We start from the raw sequence: 23,824 nt of genomic DNA, 5'->3' as shown, positions 1-23,824 counted from the left end.
GGTGGTGTGTTGAGTACAGATGGTGTGTTGAGTACAGATGGTGTGTTGAGTACAGAGTGTGTGTGTTGAGTACAGATGGTGTGTTGAGTACAGAGAGTGTGTGTTGAGTACAGATGGTGTGTGTTGAGTACAGATGGTGTGTTGAGTACAGAGTGTGTGTTTTGAGTACAGATGGTGTGTTGAGTACAGATGGTGTGTTGAGTACAGATGATGTGTGTTGAGTACAGAGTGTGTGTTGAGTACAGATCATGTGTGTTGAGTACAGATGGTGTGTTGAGTACAGAGTGTGTGTTGAGTACAGATGATGTGTGTTGAGTACAGATGATGTGTGTTGAGTACAGATGGTGTGTTGAGTACAGATGGTGTGTTGAGTACAGATGGTGTGTTGAGTACAGAGTGTGTGTTGAGTACAGATGTGTGTGTCGAGTACAGAGAGTGTGTGTCGAGTACAGATGTGTGTGTTGAGTACAGATGGTGTGTTGAGTACAGAGTGTGTGTTGAGTACAGATGTGTGTGTTGAGTACAGATGGTGTGTTGAGTACAGATGTGTGTGTTGAGTACAGATGATGTGTGTTGAGTACAGATGGTGTGTTGAGTACAGATGTGTGTTGAGTACAGATGGTGTGTGTTGAGTACAGATGGTGTGTTGAGTACAGATGGTGTGTGTTGAGTACAGATGGTGTGTTGAGTACAGATGTGTGTTGAGTACAGATGTGTGTTGAGTACAGATGGTGTGTTGAGTACAGAGAGTGTGTTGAGTACAGATGGTGTGTTGAGTACAGATGTGTGTTGAGTACAGATGGTGGTGTGTGTTGAGTACAGAGTGTGTGTTGAGTATAGAGAGTGTGTTGAGTATAGAGTGTGTGTTGAGTACAGATGATGTGTGTTGAGTACAGATGATGTGTGTTGAGTACAGAGAGTGTGTTGAGTACAGAGTGTGTGTTGAGTACAGATGTGTGTGTTGAATACAGATGTGTGTGTTGAGTATAGAGAGTGTGTTGAGTATAGAGTGTGTGTTGAGTACAGATGATGTGTGTTGAGTACAGATGATGTGTGTTGAGTACAGATGTGTGTGTTGAGTATAGAGAGTGTGTTGAGTACAGATGTGTGTGTTGAGTATAGAGAGTGTGTTGAGTATAGAGTGTGTGTTGAGTACAGATGATGTGTGTTGAGTACAGATGATGTGTGTTGAGTACAGAGACTCAGAGAGTGTGTTGAGTACAGAGTGTGTTGAGTACAGAGAGTGTGTGTTGAGTACAGATGATGTGTGTCGAGTACAGAGAGTGTGTGTTGAGTACAGATGGTGTGTTGAGTACAGATAGTGTGTTGAGTACAGATGTGTGTTGAGTACAGATAGTGTGTTGAGTACAGAGTGTGTGTTGAGTACAGATGTGTGTTGAGTACAGATGTGTGTTGAGTACAAAGAGTGTGTTGAGTACAGAGAGTGTGTTGAGTACAGATGGTGTGTTGAGTACAGATGGTGTGTTGAGTACAGATGGTGTGTTGAGTACAGAGAGTGTGTGTTGAGTACAGAGAGTGTGTGTTGAGTACAGAGAGTGTGTTGAGTACAGAGTGTGTGTTGAGTACAGATGGTGTGTTGAGTACAGATGGTGTGTTGAGTACAGATGGTGTGTTGAGTACAGAGTGTGTGTTGAGTACAGAGTGTGTGTTGAGTACAGAGTGTGTGTTGAGTACAGATGGTGTGTTGAGTATAGAGAGTGTGTTGAGTACAGATGATGTGTGTTGAGTACAGATGTGTGTGTTGGTGAGTGTCCCACCTGGAGCTGCTTCTAGACCTTCACTAATAGCATTCTCCAGACTTCCTGCTATCTCCTTATACCTGAGACAGACAGACAGAGCCAGGCAGACAGACAGACAGACAGACAGACAGACAGACAGAGCCAGGCAGACAGGCAGACAGACAGACAGACAGCCAGAGCCAGGCAGACAGCCAGACAGGCAGACAGACAGACAGGCAGACAGACAGACAGACAGAGCCAGGCAGACAGAAAGAAAGACAGACAATTAGAATTTGAATTAGAACTATAAAAACAGACTGCTGAGCTGTGTTGGGGGTTTTCCTCTCAGGCTCTGAGCTGTAACCATTAGGTCGTGACATGACACAAACTGTACTGGCAGTGACGAATGTTTACTGAGCTTTTAGGCTGCTGATGTGCACGTACGTGTGTGTGTGTGTGTGTGTGTGTGTGTGTGTGTGTGTGTGTGTGTGTGTGTGTGTGTGTGTGTGTGGGGCAGTGTGTGTTTACATTAGAGAGAGAGAGTGTGTATGTGTGTGGGAGGGGGGTGGGGGGTTTCAAACAAAGTAGAGGACACAATGTCCAACTTCTCTGTTAGTCCTACAGGTCAATTAACAGTCAGTCTCAGTGTTTAGAGTGTAGGGTAGGGTTAATGGGCTATACAGACAGTCTCAGGCCATGTCCAGACGAAACCGATTTTGGTCGTATCTGTCAAAGTATTTGATCGTATGCACCTTACATCCACACGGACATGCGTTCTGGGAGCCTGAAGACGCCATTTTCTGAAACCGGGTCCCAGAGTGGGAAAATCTGAAGACGCCCCCATTTGTGTCGCCGTCTTTACAAGCCTATATGCGCATTTTCCTGAACCGATGACGCGATAGCCCACCTCTCCCTTAACCCGCGTGTGCAAACTCAGCCAACATCACAACAACAATGGCATCGTACAGAGTAGTTGCGTTCGTGTTACAGAAGCTATTGAGCTTGACCTGGCTTTTACAGCTAAATGCACTGCCCCTGTACTACCACCGTCGACAACAGATTGACATCTCCCTTAATCCGCATGCGCAAACCCAGCCAACAAAAAATAAACATGATACATATATGTCCAGATATGTCCTGGCTAGAAGTGTTTATTAGTACCGGTAAATAGTATTCCCATGGCTGGTGTTGAGCTGTAGCCAGCCAGCTAGCGTTGATGCTATTCAATGCTATCAACATTAGCTAAATAGCTAACCAACTAAATACAATAGACAGTGGTATCCTGAGGTAACGTTAAATACAGACAACGTTTGCTAGTCGAAAGGACTGGACACAGGGACAAGTTAAACATCAATCAATTAATTTAATACAACAGTAGTTTGAGCTGCGCGCACCATATTATATACGGCTTTGACACGTTCTCTCTCCTGCCGATTAAAATCCTCCTCATCATCGATCTCCGCGGTCGCTCTCTCTCCACTCCTTTGGAAACTAGCGTTACGTTAGCTCAAAAGCACAGAACCGGACAACACAAGTTATACTGCTAGCAACAAACAACGATAACACTTCCGGTCGGGGGGTTTCAAAATAAAAGAGCGACGTCTGAAACAGGAAAGACATTTATTTTGTAAATTTGTGGCACACTTATTTCTCGAGACAATTTCGTTTTTACGGAAACCTTTTTTTAAATGTAAACTAAATGAAAACGAAAAAGATTGTTTTCGTCTGGACATGGCCTCAGTGTTTAGAGTGTAGGGTTAATGGGCTATAGACAGTCTCAGTGTTTAGAGTGTAGGGTTAATGGGCTATAGACAGTCAGTGCTTACAGTGTAGGGTTAATGGGTTATTGACAGTCTCAGTGTTTAGAGTGTAGGGTTAATGGGCTATAGACAGTCAGTGCTTACAGTGTAGGGTTAATGGGCTATAGACAGTCTCAGTGTTTAGAGTGTAGGGTTAATGGGCTATAGACAGTCTCAGAGCTGGACCCACAAAGGGTTTGCACAGCTTTCTCCGACGCAAAGCCGGTGCATATCGCTCTGAAACTCAGTTTGCTATCCACAGAGGACATACAATGAGGGTGAAATGAGGTGGGAACTGCGTTCCGTCAGCATTGCGTCCGGTGCAATTGGCGCATATTTAAATGAGGTAATATGGGCGGAACATGTCCCCTTTCTATGCAAATGAGCCTCGTCCAAAAAGGCTCCCAATCCACAAAGCCTGGCGCCAATTGCACCGAGCAGTTAACGCTACGCACCTACCGTCTTCACAGACATGGTGGTAACTAAGCGCAAAGCCCTAAACGCTATGGGGCATCATGCCAGCGTCACAGGTGATCATGGCAGCAGTAATTGTTGCCAGACACAGGCATCGTAATGCTATATAAATACGTTTATTATTATTGATTGCACTCACGTTCCAATTGTACCACTGCACACTTATACTCCAGAATAAACTTTTCATGTATAACATGTCGTAGTAGATGCTGGAAGCAGGCCAATGAATAGTTTATTCTGGAGTATATGATAATGCAGGTTCTATTATCCTAACTAAACATTAAATACAACTTGCGCACTCAAAATATTCGTTAATTATATTTTAAGAATGGAACTGTACACAGTAGATTTCATTCTCGGTTCTTCCTGCACGCATGGTGATACTAAATCCAAATTGAACTCTGGCATTGGAAAGAGTAGATCCATAGATGTGCAAGTTGGCTATAATAAGGTAATTTATAGGCCTGATATTCTATATTCTATAATAATATTTCAAATGGCATGTGTCCGGAAGGCAGAATTCTGTACTGTATCTACAAAACCAACCATCTGCTGAACAAGCTCAGTCGCAGTTTTTCATGTCTGGTCATTTTTAGCATGGTGTTATTCACTATTCAAAGATGCAAAGAAAAATCATTATTTATATTCTCCTTTGTTTCATCACAATTTACTCAAGCCTAGTAACAGCCACAATATTTCTGACACTGGGAATACATTCCCTGAGATCCATAGATGTCCGTAGATACCAAAAACATGCAAATGGACCTTGTAGAAGTGGAGCAATCTTCCATTTACTAGGTATGTATTTTTAGGCGGATTTTCAGAAAATAGGGCTTAACAGGTTAAAAAGCGAGTAGTGCCTGTTCACAAATATTGACTGAACTATCCTGGGGCACAGGAAGAACGGAATTCTTCTGTGAATTCTTCAAATGGGTGGCATTCCCCTTTAAGTGCAGCTCTTCATTAGCTTACTTATGCCTTTTACCCCGTTTGGGGCATAGGTCGTCAACAAGGGTTCTCCAAGCATCCCAATCCTGAGCCAGTTCATTAGCTTAGACTCATATAATCTCAAATCATGTAATATGAAAAATTAATAATGATGCAGACTAACCATAATCCATATTCATCTTTTTTATAAAAATATGAGTCAGGATGGATATTACGTATGTAATATCTGGATGTATGTATGTATGTACTGTACATACGTTAGATTAGCAAATGTACTCAGTAGCTTGTTATATATATTCCATATAATCACTTGTTACACTGTATATTGTTATGGACTTTACTGTTACTTTACACTCTCGTTAGATGCCAACTTATTTTCATTGTACTGTACTTGTGCTGAACGATGGCAATACATTTGAATCAAATGTATTGTAATATGAGCCTAGTTTCTAAGGCTAAGAAAAGGAAGGCAGAGAGCTGAAATGTGTTTGTCACAGTAGCAGACACAGATGATGTAATAGTAGGTAAAACATAGATGAAGTAAACATACTGGGGATATGGTGCAAGGGTTGAACACACAAGTTAGGGTGTACTGTGTAGGCACTGTAGGGCGTAGTGAAGTATACCGTAGCTGGAAGTAGACGGGTAGATTCCACTTGTTATGGAAGCTTGTGTAGGAAGGGTGAACCCTCAGCCTCTTCACGCTGGCCTGCGAACCACACTGACGCTCAAACCTGCGCACAAACTCCATGCTCACACTGTACCGCTGAGAGCAGACACACATGTGCACGCACACACACACACACGCGCACACACACACAGATGAGAATACACTCTACATTACAATGTCCTGCTGTAATGTACAATATGTCAAACAAGGTTTCTACATGTTTTATTGAATCCCATTCTATGATTTTTCCAAGACTATTCCATGACAAATCGCAATTTCCATTACCTATATTTGTCAATATACATATGTTCACTTAATACATTTTTTTGTTGTTTAGTTGATTTGAATGTCTCCAGCTTTATTTTGACCTGCTACAACAATGTATTTGGACTTAAAGGGGCACTAAGAAAACAATGCCAATTTATTTTGCACATAATCTCACACACATCAAAAAGCTCTGAATAATATTTCACACGTTCATTTAATTAATTATTGAGAGTAAATTTTTTGAATATGGCCACCAGTGATGCCATCGGGGACATTGAATCCTTGTGTTGTGTTAATTACAGCTAGATGAAATGATACGGTCATTATAACGTTGGTCATTATAAGACAAGGTATTGTTGTTTTTCGTCTACATTGTGCTGTAATTAACACAACACAAGGATTCCATGTCCCCGATGACATCACTGGTGGATCATACTGCACAAGTCACAAGAGTTTGTAAAGGGATGTTTTGCTGTTCAACTTCTCCATTAACTTCAATTAATTAAGTATGGCTACCGTTATGGGATACTGGTAGTCAGTCAGACAGACAGACACACACATACACACACACACACACAGTGTGGAAGTACCTCATAGAAGGTGTCTGGGTTTCCAGGGTTGAAGAGGAAGGTTATTCTCTCCTCTATTGCTTTGATCATCTCGGGCCACACAGAGTTGACCAGGAAGTCGTACCCTGGGACTACGTGTGCTCTGTCACTGAAGGGAGAGTAGTGTGTTAGAACACATTGGACCAGGAAGTCTTACGCTGGGACTACGTGTGCTCTGTCACTGAAGGGAGGGTAGTGTGTTAGAACACAGAGTGGACCAGGAAGTCCCGGCCTGCTTCATCAGACATAGTCCCAGAACATCACCATTACAACAGGAGACACTATGTCCACCTCACCACTAGTAGAAAAACAAAAAAGGTCTGAATTTCAAAGTATTTCATTATAACTCTTCTGATCTGACCACAAGATACAGATGAAGGTTTAGCACGCACCAAGTCGCCAAAATTATTGTGTTTACATTTTAGTTTATCCATCTTTCTCAATACTACACAATAAAGCATTTTTTCTTCACAAAGCAGGAAGTAGTGACATGCATGTTATACGTCATACAAATATGTTCTTGAAAAGAGAAGACATTTCAGACACTTTGAAGATCTAAGAGAGGCAAAGTCAATAGTTTTAGGATGAAATTGTTTTAAAAATAGGATAGAGAACTACATGAGCAACTAATGCTTTGGGTAGCCAATGTCCAATCTCTCCGATGCATGATCACATTTGGTGCTAATATATGGCTTGGGGCAAGTTGTCCATGCTGCTTTTGGCAACAAGAGAACCGTTTTGGACGAGTCTGTCTGTACTTCTCATAATGGATTAGATTCCATGAAGGCCTACCTGGATATTGCCCCTCCAGTCACCTCTCGAAGCAGCCTGCAGTGGTGAGGCACAAACTCCAGCAGTCTGGAATACATCAGTTTGAGACCATTGGGGCTGGACTTCACCAACTCCTCCACTATCACCTGCAAAGGAAAGATAAGTTAAGAGAGGGGAGGTTTTGATTTGAGCCCTTTTTGAGCCCAAGTATAAAAGTATAAGGATGCACTGCTACAGAAACTATCATCAACGTGACACCAGGTTAAAACAGACACCAGGTTACTTAAAACGGACACCAGGTAAAAAACAGGTTAAAACAGATACCCGGTTAAAATAGGTTATTGGATCTAGGGCTGGGCGATATGGCCTAAAAATTTTATCTCAGATTTTTTCACACCACATCAGATTTTCTTCTCTTGAAAACTAGAAACGCCAAGGAAATCATTCAAATAAGCTTTGTTTTTATTTGACACAAAAAAACCAAAGATGAATTTCCCTATTGGGATTAAAGTGCAAACCTAACATTCACCAATCTTCACTTAAAGAAAATATATAATGTATATATTAGGGATGCTCGATATTGGCTTTTTTACCGATACCGATAGACCGATATTGTCCAACTCTTAATTTCCGATACCGATATCAACCGCTACCGATATATGCAGGGTTTCCCCCCCAAAAAAACGGAATAATTTCAGGTAATTAACATTACATATCTCTTGTTGTGGAATTAACACAACATTATGCATAATTTGACAATAAATAAAATCAGAATTTGTTCTTACTTGCTTGCCTGGGTAAATAAAGGTTAAAATTATAATTTCTTTTGAAAACAGATACCGATATTTTCTGATATCACATTTTAATGCCAATATTGGCCGATAATATCGGACATCCCTAATATATATATATATATATATATATATATATATATATATATATATATATATATATATATATAATATAAAAGGTTACTCTTGATCAAACAAAGATGAATGTCCCTATTGTTATTAATAGTGCAATAACTAGCTTTTTCACCAAACTTTACTTAAAACAAATAAAAGGTGCCTCTTGATCATCAAACAAGAATGAATTTCCCTATTGGGATTAATAAGGTGCAAATCTAACTTTCACCAAACATCACTTTTTGTCAAATAAAAAGGTGACACTTGAAATACATATATATATATATATATATATATATATATATATATATATTTTTTTTTAATTTTAAATCGATTTTCATTTAAAAAAAATCATCCTAAATCATTCATTCGAATTAATCGATTAATCGCCCAGCCCTAATTGGATCATTTCCACAATTACATAAACATAAACGGATGGTCTCAAATAAATCTATGGTCTAAATCTATCTTGTTCAGTAAAAGTAACCAATCAGATTGGTTCTCAGCATCAGCTGATACTTAAGGTTTAGGACTTTGGGTCGGTATCTGTCTGCATCATGAAGCACAAGAGGAAGGCCGTCTTCCTCCTTCATCCCTAAGAAGCACAAGAGGAAGGCAGTCTTCCTCCTTCATCCCTAAGAAGCACAAGAGGAAGGCCGTCTTCCTCCTTCATCCCTAAGAAGCACAAGAGGAAGGCCGTCTCCCTCCTTCATCCCTAAGAAGCACAAGAGGAAGGCAGTCTTCCTCCTTCATCCCTAAGAAGCCCAAGAGGAAGGCAGTCTTCCTCCTTCATCCCTAAGAAGCACAAGAGGAAGGCAGTCTTCCTCCTTCATCCCTAAGAAGCACAAGAGGAAGGCCGTCTCCCTCCTTCATCCCTAAGAAGCACAAGAGGAAGGCCGTCTTCCTCCTTCATCCCTAAGAAGCACAAGAGGAAGGCCGTCTTCCCTCTCATCCCTAAGAAGCACAAGAGGAAGGCCGTCTCCCTCCTTCATCCCTAAGAAGCACAAGAGGAAGGCAGTCTTCCTCCTTCATCCCTAAGAAGCACAAGAGGAAGGCCGTCTTCCTCCTTCATCCCTAAGAAGCACAAGAGGAAGGCCGTCTTCCTCCTTCATCCCTAAGAAGCACAAGAGGAAGGCCGTCTTCCTCCTTCATCCCTAAGAAGCACAAGAGGAAGGCCGTCTTCCTCCTTCATCCCTAAGAAGCACAAGAGGAAGGCAGTCTTCCTCCTTCATCCCTACGAAGCACAAGAGGAATTTCGTATGTACCCCAGTTGCTATTGAATGTACATATTTGTGTTCTATAATACGTATATTATGTACATAAATTAGTACATACATACCAACTATTTCGCCTGTTTTATTCTCCACCCATCAATCATCCATAGCAACACTACTATCACCGACATCCAAGAAGGGGGATCCCCCCCTTCAACGGCTAAGGTTTCTCTCCTCCAAATTGCCTGTGGTGCTTTTTTCCTATTGCTAGGTTTTTCCTTACCTTCGCTGGGGTATGTCTGGGAGTGTTGTTTTGGATTTCATGATGAGTTTGTTGTTCTTGATTTATTGTGATGTTTCTTCTTGACTTGTTTAAAGAAGAATTGTCCAGCCCATGGGGACATTAACGTGTGATTGCGGGCTTTACAAATAGTTTTGATTTGATTTAAAGCAGTCTTCCTCCCCTTCCCATCCATAAGAAGCACAAGAGGAAGGAAGTCTTCCCCCTCTCTCTCATCCATAAGCACAAGAGGAGGGCAGTGTTCCCCCTCCCTCTCATCCATAAGAAGCACAAGAGGAGGGCAGTCTTCCCCCTCCCTCTGCGTTCTAAATGAAGCCAGCTTGCGGTGCTCACCTGGTCCATGTAGGGTTTGACCAGCACCTGTCCCACCAGGGCCTCTGCGTCGCGGGTCTTGTCTATGGTGGCGTAGGTCCTGAGGCAGTGGCGCACCATGTCCAGGTTGGTGGTCTGCAGCCCCTCGATCATCAGCCCCTCTAGAGACTGCTGCAGCATGGAGGTGATGCCTGCAATACGCTGGGAGAGGAGACACACGTTGGATCCAGTGATTTCTTTCTTTGGATTCATATGGATTCATATGGATTCCAAACAAGCATAGGACATAAGCGATACAGACAGTCAGATACTCAGAAACCGTTCATTTAAATATGTAATCAATTGATAATCAGGTTGGTAAATATTAGGGCTGTCAGTTTATCGCGTTAATTAGATTAATTAATTACACAGCAAATTATCACGTTATGGAAATTAACTCAAAATGTATTAAAATAAAAAGAAAATATTATTATTTCTTTTTCAATTTTTTTTTTTAAATCTCATTCATTCCATAAGAACATAGAATAAACATTTACATACGTTTTTCTTTTTTTTAAATGCCCATTTGCATGTTCTTGGTATCTGATTCTAGGGACATCTATGGATCTCAGGGAATGTATTCCCAGTGTCAGAAATACTGTGTCTGTTACTAGGCTTGAGTAAATTGTAATGAACCAAATGAGAATATCAATTCTTCTTTTTCTTCTTCTTTTTTTTTTTTACTGTGAATAACACCATGCTAAAATTGACCAGACCTGAAAAATCTAAGCAAATGAATAAAGGGAAGATGATTAAACAGAAGGTTTTGTAGATACAGTACTGAATTCTGCCATCCGGACACATGCAATTTGAAATATGATTATAGAATATAGAATATCAGGCCTAAAATGGTTATGCGATTAAAATGCGATTAATTAGATTAATTAATTACAAATCCTGTAATTAGTTAGATAACATTTTTTAATCGCCTGACAGCACTAGTAAATATACAACAAGACTAGACAGACGGCACAACATACAATACATCGCAGGATTTATATGAAGTTTGTTGGCATGCTTTGAAGCAACCTCCCTCTGCTTCTAGACACTAGACACATTTGACGAAGAAACTGTACATTGGAGGAGGTTGGTAGGTAGGAGATTGGTAGGTGGTACTGTAGGTGGGGTGGAGGGTATTTCGTATAACACACTCCAAGTGACCCCACAACCTCAATGTAAATAAACCATAATCACCCTACAAAAACAGTACTGTATTTGTAAATCTGGTATGTCATAAATGTAGAGATGTAGCAGTACTGTCTATCTGTATGTCATGTATGTCTGTAAACTTGTGCATAACGGAGTGTGGCTCTATAGCAGAGTCATTTTATATGAAGTTTGTAGTTAGATGGCATGCTTTGTAGCAACCTCCCTCTGCAAAAGGACACTGTCGCACGAAGCGATTTCACTGGATGTCCCGGACACAATGGAAGTATGGATATATTCATAACGAATAATTAAAAAAAAAGATACAGTTAACGGAATATGTTAGTTGTTTACACAATGTTGGATTATGTAATTGGTTTGTCATGACCCATTGTCAAAACAATAATACATTGCGGGATTTGTTAGATGGCATGCTTTGAAGCAACCTCCCTCTGCTTATAGACACGGAGGCACTTTATTTTATTTTTTTACCTACACTTTCTGAGGATGGTTTTGTGAATAAATCTCCATTATGCTTCAATTACTGTGTGTTTATTCTATAGCAATAAGGTTGGGTGAATTCGGCCATTGTATAAAAGACATTACATCACTTGAAGGTGTGTGTTATAGGAATTAGATCATGCCTATGGGGGTCTAACCGCGTCCACACTGCATGATGCCAGATAATGAACAATACCCTGCAAACTATTTGGCTCTTCTCCTAGAAAGACCAGAGCATCTGAAGGCCTCTCATAACCAGTAAATGACCCAGGCTACCAAATATGAAAACCAGGAGGTTGAATCTGTGGCCTTAGTTGTGAAATGGTCTGCTCCAGGTTTTTCACATTTCACATACATACATTTGAACATACACATACATATTACAACCCACAATATAAACAAACAGAGAGTACATTTACATTTAGTCATTTAGCTGACGCTTTTATCCAAAGCGACTTACAAGTTTTGTAAAACAAGACAGCAGGAAGGGTACAACTCTATCAGCCGAGTAACAATGTTCATCAAAGTGTTAATGTAGAGTACAAAGTGGGTTAGTGAAATAGCTGTGTTTGTCCGTAAACAATGGTATTCCTCTTATAGTGTGGTATTGTGTATTGTATTTCCTGTAATAGGATGGAGGGGTGGCCTGGTCAATAAGAGATTACCAGGTCACAGGTCTGATCCCTCACAAAAGCCAATGTATCTATCCCGTCAAAGTGTCCTGCTGCAAGACACTGAACCCCTACACGCACACGTGTTACTCTGCCGTGACATCCCCACCTATGACCCACCTATGGCTGGAAAGGATACCCAATATGAAGGTATACCATCACCATACTATGGATTTTTACTATACTATCCAGAAAAATACAAGTTTGTCAAAGAAAATTCAAATGTATTGTGGCAGATCTCACCCCCCCCTCACCCGCCTCTCATGGATATGTAAAGGAGGGGAGATATTATTGCCACGGAAGGAGTAGAGACAATTAGGTAGCTGATTAGTACTGATAGAACACACCTGCACATCTCACATGCACACACCCGAGACACACACACTACAAAGCCACTAGGTTAGTGAGGAGTAAGTTGAGCGGAGGTGAGGTTGGAGTTGTTGTATAGAGAGAGAGAGAGATTGAGTTATTCGGAGTTGTGTAAGGTGAGAGGTAGTGAGAGGAGATGTGAAGGCAAGAAGGTGTTCATTGTGTATGGACCCTAGACTGGCTGAGAAACCCCCTTGTGTACTGACCCTGGACCGGACGACTACTCTGAGTATTGAACAATCCCTCTTTCTGTCGGCAGGCCTGTTTTGTGTTTTTGACCATCGGACTGTATTACGACCATTCTCTTGCCTATCAAACTGGATTCTGCCTTAATTCAATAAATATTCTTATTGATCGATATTGCTCTTGTGTGGACATTTGAATTTGTTTTTATTTGAACCGTGGCGAGTCTGGACGCCACCAGGTTCATCACAGTATTAAATGCACTATTAAAATTTGTAAAAGAAAATGCACCACGAGAAATGTATTACAAGATAACAACATAAAAAGAAGATATGTCATACCATGCAGGGCTGTACGCTAAGCTTTTTCACTAGGGGCATACTTGCCCCTAAATGAGAAATTTACGGGCAAAAAATATTTTTTAGGGGCACATTTTTAAATAACAATTTTACCATTATTTATATCGATTGTTTTTGATTTAAAAAAAAGAAGAAATCTTTTTTTATAGAATTTTTTTTAATAAAATATATATATTATATAATCATACTTGTAGTTGTATTATCTGCGAGACATCGCCACCACGCAACAAGTCAAAATGCTCGCTATATGCAACCAGCTCCACTGTCTGTGTGTACTCGAGTAGCCTCCAGCTACGGCCAGGATTCTCCGGAGCTGCAGCTGGACCCTATACTGTAGCCTCCAGCTACGGCCAGGATTCTCCGGCGCTGCAGCTGGACCCTATTGACTATATTCAGCGTGCCCTCAGCTCGAATACGCATCGACTCAGTGTTACTTATAAGACATTGATATCAGGAGCTATCTGAACTATTTAGTTTAATGGAACGTTTCGTTTTGAACAGTAAGCTAACGCGAGCTATCATGCACTACTAGACTTGCTGGAGCATTTGTTGATATCAGTAGCTAGCCGGCTGGCAGGCTCACCGAGGTCCCAGTGTCCCACTAGAGACTAGTGTTTACAACAGCCACGGGTGCGGGAGGGAGGAGGAGCAGCAGACGCCGCAGCTCTCTCCGTGTGTCTGAGTTCAGTTCAGTTCGGCTCACTATAGGAGGTCGAAGGCGTCGAAAATATGAAGCAATACTATCAGTCTATCAGAGTGAGTGCTCAGTCGATTGTTCCCGCTGATCATACCTGCTGAGTGCTCACTGCTCAGCTTGCGTGAGTGACGTCATGGTGTCATCACACGCCTTGGATAATTTAGGAGTGAAATGCGAATGCAAGGCTTGAAAGCACTACTCGCAAGCCCACCCCCAGATAATATTTACCAATCGCAACGGCCAATTAAAGGGGCAATTCGCGATCATCTCGTCGCAGTGTACAGCCCTGCCATGTCATTTGTACTGGGAAACTAAATACAGGTGTAGCCCTTAGGACGGTCTACCCCTGCCGAGTGGTTTCCGGTGGTTGCCGTATTAACGGTATCAACCAGTAGGGGGCGCTCTGGTTACACCGCCGTAGAATGGTAGATAGTCCTAATGGCTGTAACTGTACCACCAAATGCTGTCAAAACTAAGACAAATATTATGATATATTTTGGCCATATGGCTGTCCTACACCCACCCCCTCCAAACCCCTGGGTGAAAGGCATGCATGGATGTTTCTCAGATGGACAACTTGACTTGGGTGTGGCACCGTGAGACTATATGCAAAGAAATACATTCCTAATTATAATATGTAGTAGATTTAGGACTAATAGGAGTGCTAGAAATAAAGAAAGATAGACTGATAGATAAGACTTACAGGTCTGACTTTGTCCAGCAGGGGCATCCCTTTGCTCTGTACAGCATGGAACTGTAGTTGGTTAAACTCCGTAGCTATCCTCTCCAGGATCTGACCTGCTAGCATAGGACTACACACACACATAAATAAAACCACACCGTTAATACAACCATACACAATGCAGTAATCAAGCTTAATCTATTTGAAACTCAGGGTTGGTGGATGGACCCAAACACTGGACCAATGTCTGTGAGTGGCTTTGAGCATGGTACAGTAACATAGCCACGGTATGGCTGCTTATATACCTGCCGATCTCCAGAGAGTTGGACTCCTTGGAGTTCTGCGAGTGGAGGATCTTCTCGATCTTCTCTACTGAACGCACCACCTGGATCAGCCTCATCACACACACCTAGTGGACAAGAGAGAACACATGATATAGGTGCTCTACATAAAGTGCTAGCCTGTTGCAGGGTGTTTTAAAGGGGCACTTCACCAAAAAACAATACTGATTTATTTTGCACATAATCTCACACATGGTTCATATGTGCGCTGGTGGAATGAGATGAGAACTTTGACAATGACAAAGTAGGGTTGCCAATTAAGCATTACATCACGCAATAGTGTGTTATAGGAATTAGATCACGCCTATGGGTGGTTGTTAGGCCCGAGGCGCAGCCGAGGGTCGTTAGACCCCCATAGGAGTGATCTAATTCCTATAACACACGACTTCAAGTGATGTAATGTCTTTTATACAATGGCCGAATTCACCCAACCTTATTGCTATAGAATAAACACACAGTAATTGAAGCATAATGGAGATTTATTCACAAAACCATCCGCAGAAAAAGTAGGTAAAAAAAAAGTGCCTCCGTGTCTAGAAGCAGAGGGAGGTTGCTTAAAAGCATGCCATCTAACAACAAACTTCATATAAATCCTGCAATGTATTATTGTTTTGACAATGGGTCTTGACAAACCAATTACATAATCCAACATTGTGTAAACAACTAACATATTCCAGTTAACTGTATATATTTTTTATTATTCGTTACGAATATATCCATACTTCCATTGTGTCCGGGACATCCAGTGAAATCGCTTCGTGCAACAGTGTCCTTTTGCAGAGGGAGGTTGCTACAAAGCATGCCATCTAACTACAAACTTCATATCAAATGACTCTGCTATAGAGCCACACTCCGTTGTGCACAAGTTTACAGACATACATGACATACAGATAGACAGTACTGCTACATCTATACATTTATGACATACCAGATTTACAAATACAGTACTGTTTTTGTAGGGTGATTATGGTTTATTTACATTGAGGTTGTGGGGTCGCGTGTGCGTTATACGAAATACCCCTCCACCCCACCTACCAATCTCCTACCTGCCAACCTCCTGCAATCTACAGTTTCTTCGTCAAATGTATATACCGGTACTCTCTTTTTTAGACTCTTCTTGTATCACAAACAGTACTGTATTTGTAAATCTGGTATGTAATAAATGTATAGATGTAGCAGTACTGTCTATCTGCATGTCATGTATGTCATATATGTTATGATGCATTGAAAATGGGGGACCCTGATGTAAACAATACGAAAGTCTTTCTCTGGTCTGCAACCCTTAACAATTGTGTGTATTGAGCTGTACTGTATTGTACCCATTCTGCAATCTGTTAATAACATAATCAATCAATCAATCAATCAATCAAATAACAACCGGTAACTTCACTGTGCTTCTTAAACAATGATTGGTGTAAATCGCGTTGGTGCCCACAGCTTTACATATTCGGGGTAACATCATACATGTACATAGATCAAAATGTACAATGATAAGTACACCCATTCATAAAGATTATTGTGCAAGTAAGTCCCATCCTACATTGGATAAAGCACTGGCGCTGAAGGGCCATCAGCGCCCTCTGCTGTTGGCCCCCAATGAGTTAATGCAGTGTTTCTCAAAGTGGGGGGCGTCTCAAAGTGGGGGGCGACAGGGGGGGCCTTGAGATTTATTAAAAAAAAGAAAAAAAAATTAAGATTAAGATTTTTTTTTGAGTCTTTGAGTGTGTATTGGACTGTATTGTTATGTTGTTGCACAATTGCACAGTTGTAAAGTGGTTGCACAATTTGAAAGGTCACGATATTGGTGTTATTTCAATAAATTTAAACATGGCCCATTTCATGACTATTTTGTTGGGGCGAGGGGGGGGGCCCAAAATATTTTGGTCCGCCAAAGGGGGGCCTGATAGAAAAAGTTTGAGAAGCACTGAGTTAATGAATATAACTCATCAGTTTTAATACTATAATATTAGTGTAGCCTAATCTTTATCTGCAACTGTGAAGAAAACCCCCATTGGTTTAAACAGAATGAATAGAAAAAAAATAGGGGAAAAAAAGACAAAACATTTATTATAAAAAAAATAAAATTTGAATGATGATTTAGAATTCGAATGCCAACGTAACGAACAAAGGTTCGAATGTTCGGGCTCAGCAGCCCTACTGTCCACACACGTTCAGTTTATAATCTGATTTACACGCTTGATAACATGTTTAGTATTTTACAAATTAGCTTTACATTTTTTTTTACTTGAATGTGGGCACGGATATGTGAAAACTAACTATGTGGGTTTTATTTTTATTTAAAAAAATGAATGGGTGGATGCCTGAACACAAGAGTAACACCGGTATTACCAACAACCGCAGCAAGCCTACTGCAAAGCCTCACCTTCTTCTTCTGCAGGTCATCTTGTTTAGACAGTTGGTTGTCTATGGCCTGAATCACCTCGCTCACGCAGGACCGCAGACTCTGCAACAGAAGAGAGTTTAGTGGGCACCGAGCATTCATACATAATCTGCAACAGAAGAGAGTTAGTGGGCACCGAGAATTCATACATAATCTGCAACAGGGGAGAGTTAGTGGGCACCGAGCATTCATACATAATCTGCAACAGGGGAGAGTTAGTGGGCACTGAGCATTCATACATAATCTGCAACAGGAGAGAGTTAGTGGGCACTGAGCATTCATACATAATCTGCAACAGGGGAGAGTTAGTGGGCACCGAGCATTCATACATAATCTGCAACAGAAGAGAGTTAGTGGGCACAGAGCATTCATACATAATCTGCAACAGAAGAGAGTTAGTGGGCACCGAGCATTCATACATAATCTGCAACAGGGGAGAGTTAGTGGGCACCGAGCATTCATACATAATCTGCAACAGGGGAGAGTTAGTGGGCACCGAGCATTCATACATAATCTGCAACAGGGGAGAGTTAGTGGGCACTGAGCATTCATACATAATCTGCAACAGGGGAGAGTTAGTGGGCACTGAGCATTCATACATAATCTGCAACAGGGGAGAGTTAGTGGGCACTGAGCATTCATACATAATCTGCAACAGGGGAGAGTTAGTGGGCATGAATACATAATCTGCAACAGGGGAGAGTTAGTGGGCAATTTTAATCTGCAACAGGGGAGAGTTAGTGGGCATGCATACATAACCTGCAACAGGGGAGAGTTAGTGGGCATGCATACATAACCTGCAACAGGGGAGAGTTAGTGGGCATGCATACATAATCTGCAACAGGAGAGTTAGTGGGCATGCATACATAACCTGCAACAGGGGAGAGTTAGTGGGCATGCATACATAATCTGCAACAGGAGAGTTAGTGGGCATGCATACATAATCTGCAACAGGATATAAAACAAGAAACACGACAGGCATATACAGAAACACACACGCACACACACAATGTACCATGACTTCCTCTCGTAGCTGCCCCAGGGGTACTGAAAGCTGATTGAGGGCCTTGTCCATCCCAACCTGAGAACACAGAGCAGAGGGAATGCTGAACATATGAAGTCTACTTCATCAATGTAGCACTTACCTTGAAATCTGTAAACATTTCTAACTTTGAGACCATTTAAACACCAGTATGTGTAAGGAAGCCATCATTGACCAGGGGCTGGGGACCTGGCCGCGTGTAACTGTTCCGCAACAGTAAGTGACTTCCGGGGTAGGCCTGATTGGCCCCGACAGGCACGTGACGCGCAACTTTCTCTGCCGCGCGGCACGCTCCGCGGAGCCGAGCGGCAGAGCTTACGGAATTACGTAACCGTCCAAATACGCCATGACTCTCATTCGGTGCTATAGCTCACCTGGCAGAGCAGCGGTCCTGCGATCCTGCAGTCCGTTGTTGGTGAGTTCGAATCCCATCAAATCTTTTTTTTTTAACGTGATTTTTTTTTAACGTGTATTCTTTCGCCGGTTAAGGTTAGGCATGGTTAAGGTTAAGGTTAAGGTTAGGCATTGTTTCGGAGTTGGTTAAGGTTAGAACGGTTAAGTTTAGGCGCTGTTAAGGAGCTGGTTAAGGTTAGAGTTTGTCTTAGAGAATGGCAATATTCTTTCTATGGTTAAGGTTAGGCATGGTTAAGGTTAAGGTTAGGCATTGTTTCGGAGTTGGTTAAGGTTAGAACGGTTAAGTTTAGGCGCTGTTAAGGAGCTGGTTAAGGTTAGAGTTTGTGTTAGAGAATGGCAATAGACAGCCTAATTCCGCGCGACAGCTCTCAGCAGCCTCGTTGCGCGTCCTGAGTTTGCCGCGTCACGTGCCTGTCGGGGCCAATCAGGCCTACCCCGGAAGTCACTTACTGTTGCGGAACAGGTACACGCGACCTGGCCACACTACATCCTCATACATCAAACGGGCAATACGTCAATCACACTGATTGATTGATTGATTGAACATTTTATTAACAGATTTCAGAATGGGTAATGATAATAATAATAATAAACTTTATTTGTATAGCACCTTTCATACAGAAACTGCAGCTGAAAGTGCTTCACAACAGAAAAAAGACAGGCATAAAATGAGCACATGAAGTGCAGACATATAAAATCACAGTTTTTCACATTAGGATCTAACATCCCAACAGGCCGCGTGAATACTTTACCCAAGGCAGTTCCGCGTTCGGTTTGCACGCCCCGATTGGCCTCTCAGCGGCCAATCGCGTTGCGCCTAGCTTTCAGTTCCACAACGCAAGTCCTCGCCCATTTCCTCGTATTGTTTTCATATCAATCGACATCAAATCAATATACATAACGTATTGTAACGCGCTATTCATATCAATCGGCATCACATCAATATAAATAACGTAGTGTTTTCATCTCTTCATATCAATCGGCATCACATAAATATAAATAACGTAGTGTTTTCATCTCAGATATTAACGTAACGCGCTATTCATATCAATCGGCATCACATCAATATAAATAACGTAGTGTTTTCATCTCTTCATATCAATCGGCATCACATAAATATAAATAACGTAGTGTTTTCATCTCAGATATTAACGTAACGCGCTATTCATATCAATCGGCATCACATCAATATAAATAACGTAGTGTTTTCATCTCTTCATATCAATCGGCATCACATAAATATAAATAACGTAGTGTTTTCATCTCAGATATTAACGTAACGCGCTATTCATATCAATCGGCATCACATCAATATAAATAACGTAGTGTGAAAACACTACGTTATTTATATTGAGGTGATGCCGATTGATATGAAGAGATGAAAACACTACGTTATTTATATTGATGTGATGCCGATTGATATGAATAGCGCGTTACAATACGTTATGTATATTGATGTGATGTCGATTGATATGAAAACAATACAAGGAAATGGGCGAGGACTTGCGTTGTGGAACTGAAAGCTAGGCGCAACGCGATTGGGCGCTGAGAGGCCAATCAGGGCGCGCAAACCGAACGCGGAAGGACAACTGCATTGGGTAAAGTATTCACGCCAACAGGCCACCTAGTTTATGGTTTGATTCAGTTTTAAATAGACAATAATAAAAGGAGCAAGATAAAATAGACAAGAGTAAAATAGAGCAGTGCAATAAAATTGTAGAATAGAATAGATAAAAAAAAATGTACAGTGCAATAAAATAGTTCTGGATTACTGTTCAACAGTTCAAAGTCGTACAATGGTAAAACTGTTCTGAATTACTGTTTCAACAGTTCAAAGCCGTCCCAAACCTTTGTTCGGTATCCATAGTTCAAAACATGACAGTCTTCTCTTCTGCCTGACACCAAAATGCACATTTTAAGGCAAGCCATATCAGACAGTATTAAAGCTGACAGTATCCCCTGCTCATGACAGTCTCCTGTTGCCTGACACCACAAATGCACATTTTAAGGCAAGCCGTATCAGACAGTAGTCTCCTGCTCATGACAGTCTCTTCTGCTCGATACACACACAGTTCAATACCTAACAGTTTTGAACCTGTAATAAAAAGCAATAGACAAGAGTAAAATAATACAGTGCAATAATAGAATAGTAGAATAGAATATAGTAAAATTATGCAATAGAATGGACAGAGTAAAATAGTGCTACAGTACAGTGGAGTGTATTAGAAGGCTATGGTGAAGAGGTACGTTTTTAGCTTATTTTTTTTAAATATTAAGAGATCTAGCTTCCCTAATGTCCATAGGTAGTGTGTTCCATAACTTTGGTGCATAGTTTGCAAAGGCTGCATCCCCGATTTTCCTTAGACTGTGGCTTGGAACCTTCAATAGACCAGTAGTAGATGATCGCAATGTTCTAGGAGGCACATAGTTGACTAGAGAATTTGCAATGTAGCTTGGTCCTGTTCCATTTAGTGCTTTGTATATAAGGAGGAGGACCTTGAAATCAATTCTAAATGTTACCGGAAGCCAGTGTAGGTTAGCTAATACAGGACTGATGTGGTCTCTCCTCTTGGTTCTAGTTAGTAGCCTAGCTGCCGAGTTTTGAATGAGTTGGAGTCGTTCTGTGGTTTTTTTTGGGAGGCCAGTGAGGAGTGCATTACAGTAGTCAAATCGGCTTGAGATAAAGGCATGGATCAGTTTTTCAGCGACTTTTTGATTTATAAACGGCCGTACCTTAGCTATGTTTCTAAGGTGGAACAATTATGTTTTTGTCACCTTGTTGATGTGTGATTTAAAGCTTAGGTCTGAGTCTATTATAACACCAAGACTTGTAACTTCGGGTTTGATCCAAGGAGTAAGTTTCCCCATATTGCTCTGTAACATTTCTCTTTTTGTTATAGGACCGACTAGTAGGATTTCAGTTGCCAGGTCTCGACTAGGAACATGCATTGCAAATTCTTTTCAGTTATCAGATCATTGATTAAGAAAGATTTGTTGCTCAACGATCTAACATTCAGAAGGGCCATTGTCAGTGATTTTGTGATGGGGGGTGTGGCCGGCCTTGGCTGAGCGATGATGGGTCTGAGGTTGCTAAGTGTTACAGTACGTGTCAGGCATTTCTTCTTGAGTCTGATAGTAGTGTCTAGTGTGAACAGGAACAGCATAGTTTGTTATTGGAACAAATTGATAGCAGTAGTTTGGGTGCGAGGTGGGGGGGCGTGGTGGACGTTTCGGAGGTTGCAGTTGCGGGCTGTCGAGGAAAGATGGCGGAAATAGTTATTTTGTGATGTTTTGGAGATGCCTGGCTGTAAATCCGACCAGCATTTATACCAGTTTGAACTTTTTCTGGCGTGAAAAGCAGGTGGGGGGAGATGAGGGGGGAGGGGAGAAGGGGGGAGGGGAGAAGGGATGAGGAGGGAGAGGGGGGAAAGGGTGCCTGGAAATTTGGTGATGACATGGCAAGAGGGAGGGGCGAGGAGGAGAGTGACACAAGGGAGGAAAGATGGGGGGGGGGGGGCTGGGGGGAGGGGCGCCCTGCGTTTTAGGGTTGTTGATGGGGAGGGGGATCCCCAATCAAGGGGGAGGGGGGAGGGGGAGAGTGACACAGGGGAGGAAAGGCTGGGGGGGAGGGGCTTGATTGATTGATTGAAAACTTTATTAACAGATTGCAGAATGGGTACAATACAGTACAGCTCAATACACACAATTGTTAAGGGGATGCAGACCAGAGAAAGACTTTCGTCTTGTTTACATCAGGGTCCCCCATTTTCAATTCATCATAACATATATGACATACATGACATACAGATAGACAGTGCTGCTACATCTATACATTTATGACATACCAGATTTACAAATACAGTACTGTTTGTGATAAAAAAAATAATAATAAAAAAAAGAGTATATACATTTGACGAAGAAACTGTACATTGGAGGAGGTGGGGTGGGGGGAGTGTTGGGTAGGTGGGTGGGGGGCTGTACATTGGAGGTGGTTGGGGTGGTGGGGGGATGGGTAGGCTACTAAAATACTAAATTTCGATCACCACACCTCTATGTTGGTCTCCCACGTCCATGCCAAAACAACTCAAAACAACAAACAACAATAAACAGGGATTAGATGGCGTTTGTTCATAAACTACAACATTAAGACAAGACACACGGATATAAATCACGCTGAAGACCATCTTTGCCCAGAAATAGTCATCACATCTTAGTTTTAAGTCACTTGGAGATTCATAAGCATAATATTAAATGTCCAGGTAGCGTGAATATTTTAGGCGTTTCTCTGATTGGCCACTACGCCCATGTGACCGCGGCAGCGCGAGAGAGCTGCAGCGCGGAAATAGGCTGTCTATTGCCTCACGCTGCAGCGCGGAAATAGGCTGTCTATTGCCTCACGCTGCAGCGCGGAAATAGGCTGTCTATTGCCATTCTCTAAGACAAACTCTAACCTTAACCAGCTCCTTAACAGCGCCTAAACTTAACCCTTCTAACCTTAACTAACTCCGAAACAATGCCTAACCTTAACCTTAACCATAACCAACTCCGAAACCATGCCTAACCTTAACCTTAACCATAACCAACTCCGAAAGAATATTGCCATTCTCTAAGACAAACTCTAACCTTAACCAGCTCCTTAACAGCGCCTAAACTTAACCCTTCTAACCTTAACCAACTCCGAAACAATGCCTAACCTTAACCTTAACACTTTGATTGCCTAAGGCTAAATTCATTATATACCATAGGTTGCCGGCTCTATTTGTCTATGGAGAAGTACCCCTTCTTTGCATGGCTATAACTTTTTTAATTCTATTGCTACATTGCCATTATTAGGGCCCATTCAAAGTCCTATATGTATTGTTCATTGTGTAGCAACGTTAAACTTTTTCATTCACATATTCATAGTAAAGTATGGTCTAATGTATAAGTATGTTTTCATATCTTTCTGCAGCTTTCTCCAGAACGTGATCT

The 23,824-nt window shown here is 41.6% G+C and overlaps 1 protein-coding gene across 1 annotated transcript in view; it reads right to left on the bottom strand.

Annotated features, from left to right (window-relative positions):
* cog2 (component of oligomeric golgi complex 2) overlaps window positions 1–23,824 on the bottom strand; it is a 37,107-nt gene that overhangs the window by 11,082 nt on the left and 2,201 nt on the right. The window contains exons 3-11 of the mRNA XM_084321493.1: window positions 18,413–18,478; window positions 17,380–17,460; window positions 14,961–15,064; window positions 14,677–14,785; window positions 10,030–10,209; window positions 7,298–7,422; window positions 6,488–6,614; window positions 5,587–5,726; window positions 1,779–1,840 (exon numbers count right to left, since the gene is read on the bottom strand). Of these exons, the coding sequence (XP_084177619.1) occupies window positions 1,779–1,840; window positions 5,587–5,726; window positions 6,488–6,614; window positions 7,298–7,422; window positions 10,030–10,209; window positions 14,677–14,785; window positions 14,961–15,064; window positions 17,380–17,460; window positions 18,413–18,478 (994 nt within the window). The remainder of the gene's footprint in view (window positions 1–1,778; window positions 1,841–5,586; window positions 5,727–6,487; window positions 6,615–7,297; window positions 7,423–10,029; window positions 10,210–14,676; window positions 14,786–14,960; window positions 15,065–17,379; window positions 17,461–18,412; window positions 18,479–23,824) is intronic.

Source organism: Notolepis coatsorum (genome assembly GCF_963971535.1).
Source record: "Notolepis coatsorum genome assembly, chromosome: 9".
Classification (NCBI taxonomy): Eukaryota; Metazoa; Chordata; class Actinopteri; order Aulopiformes; family Paralepididae; genus Notolepis; species Notolepis coatsorum.
The sequence above is the reverse complement of the archived record's forward strand: the minus strand, read 5'-3'. Positions and strand labels throughout refer to the sequence as shown.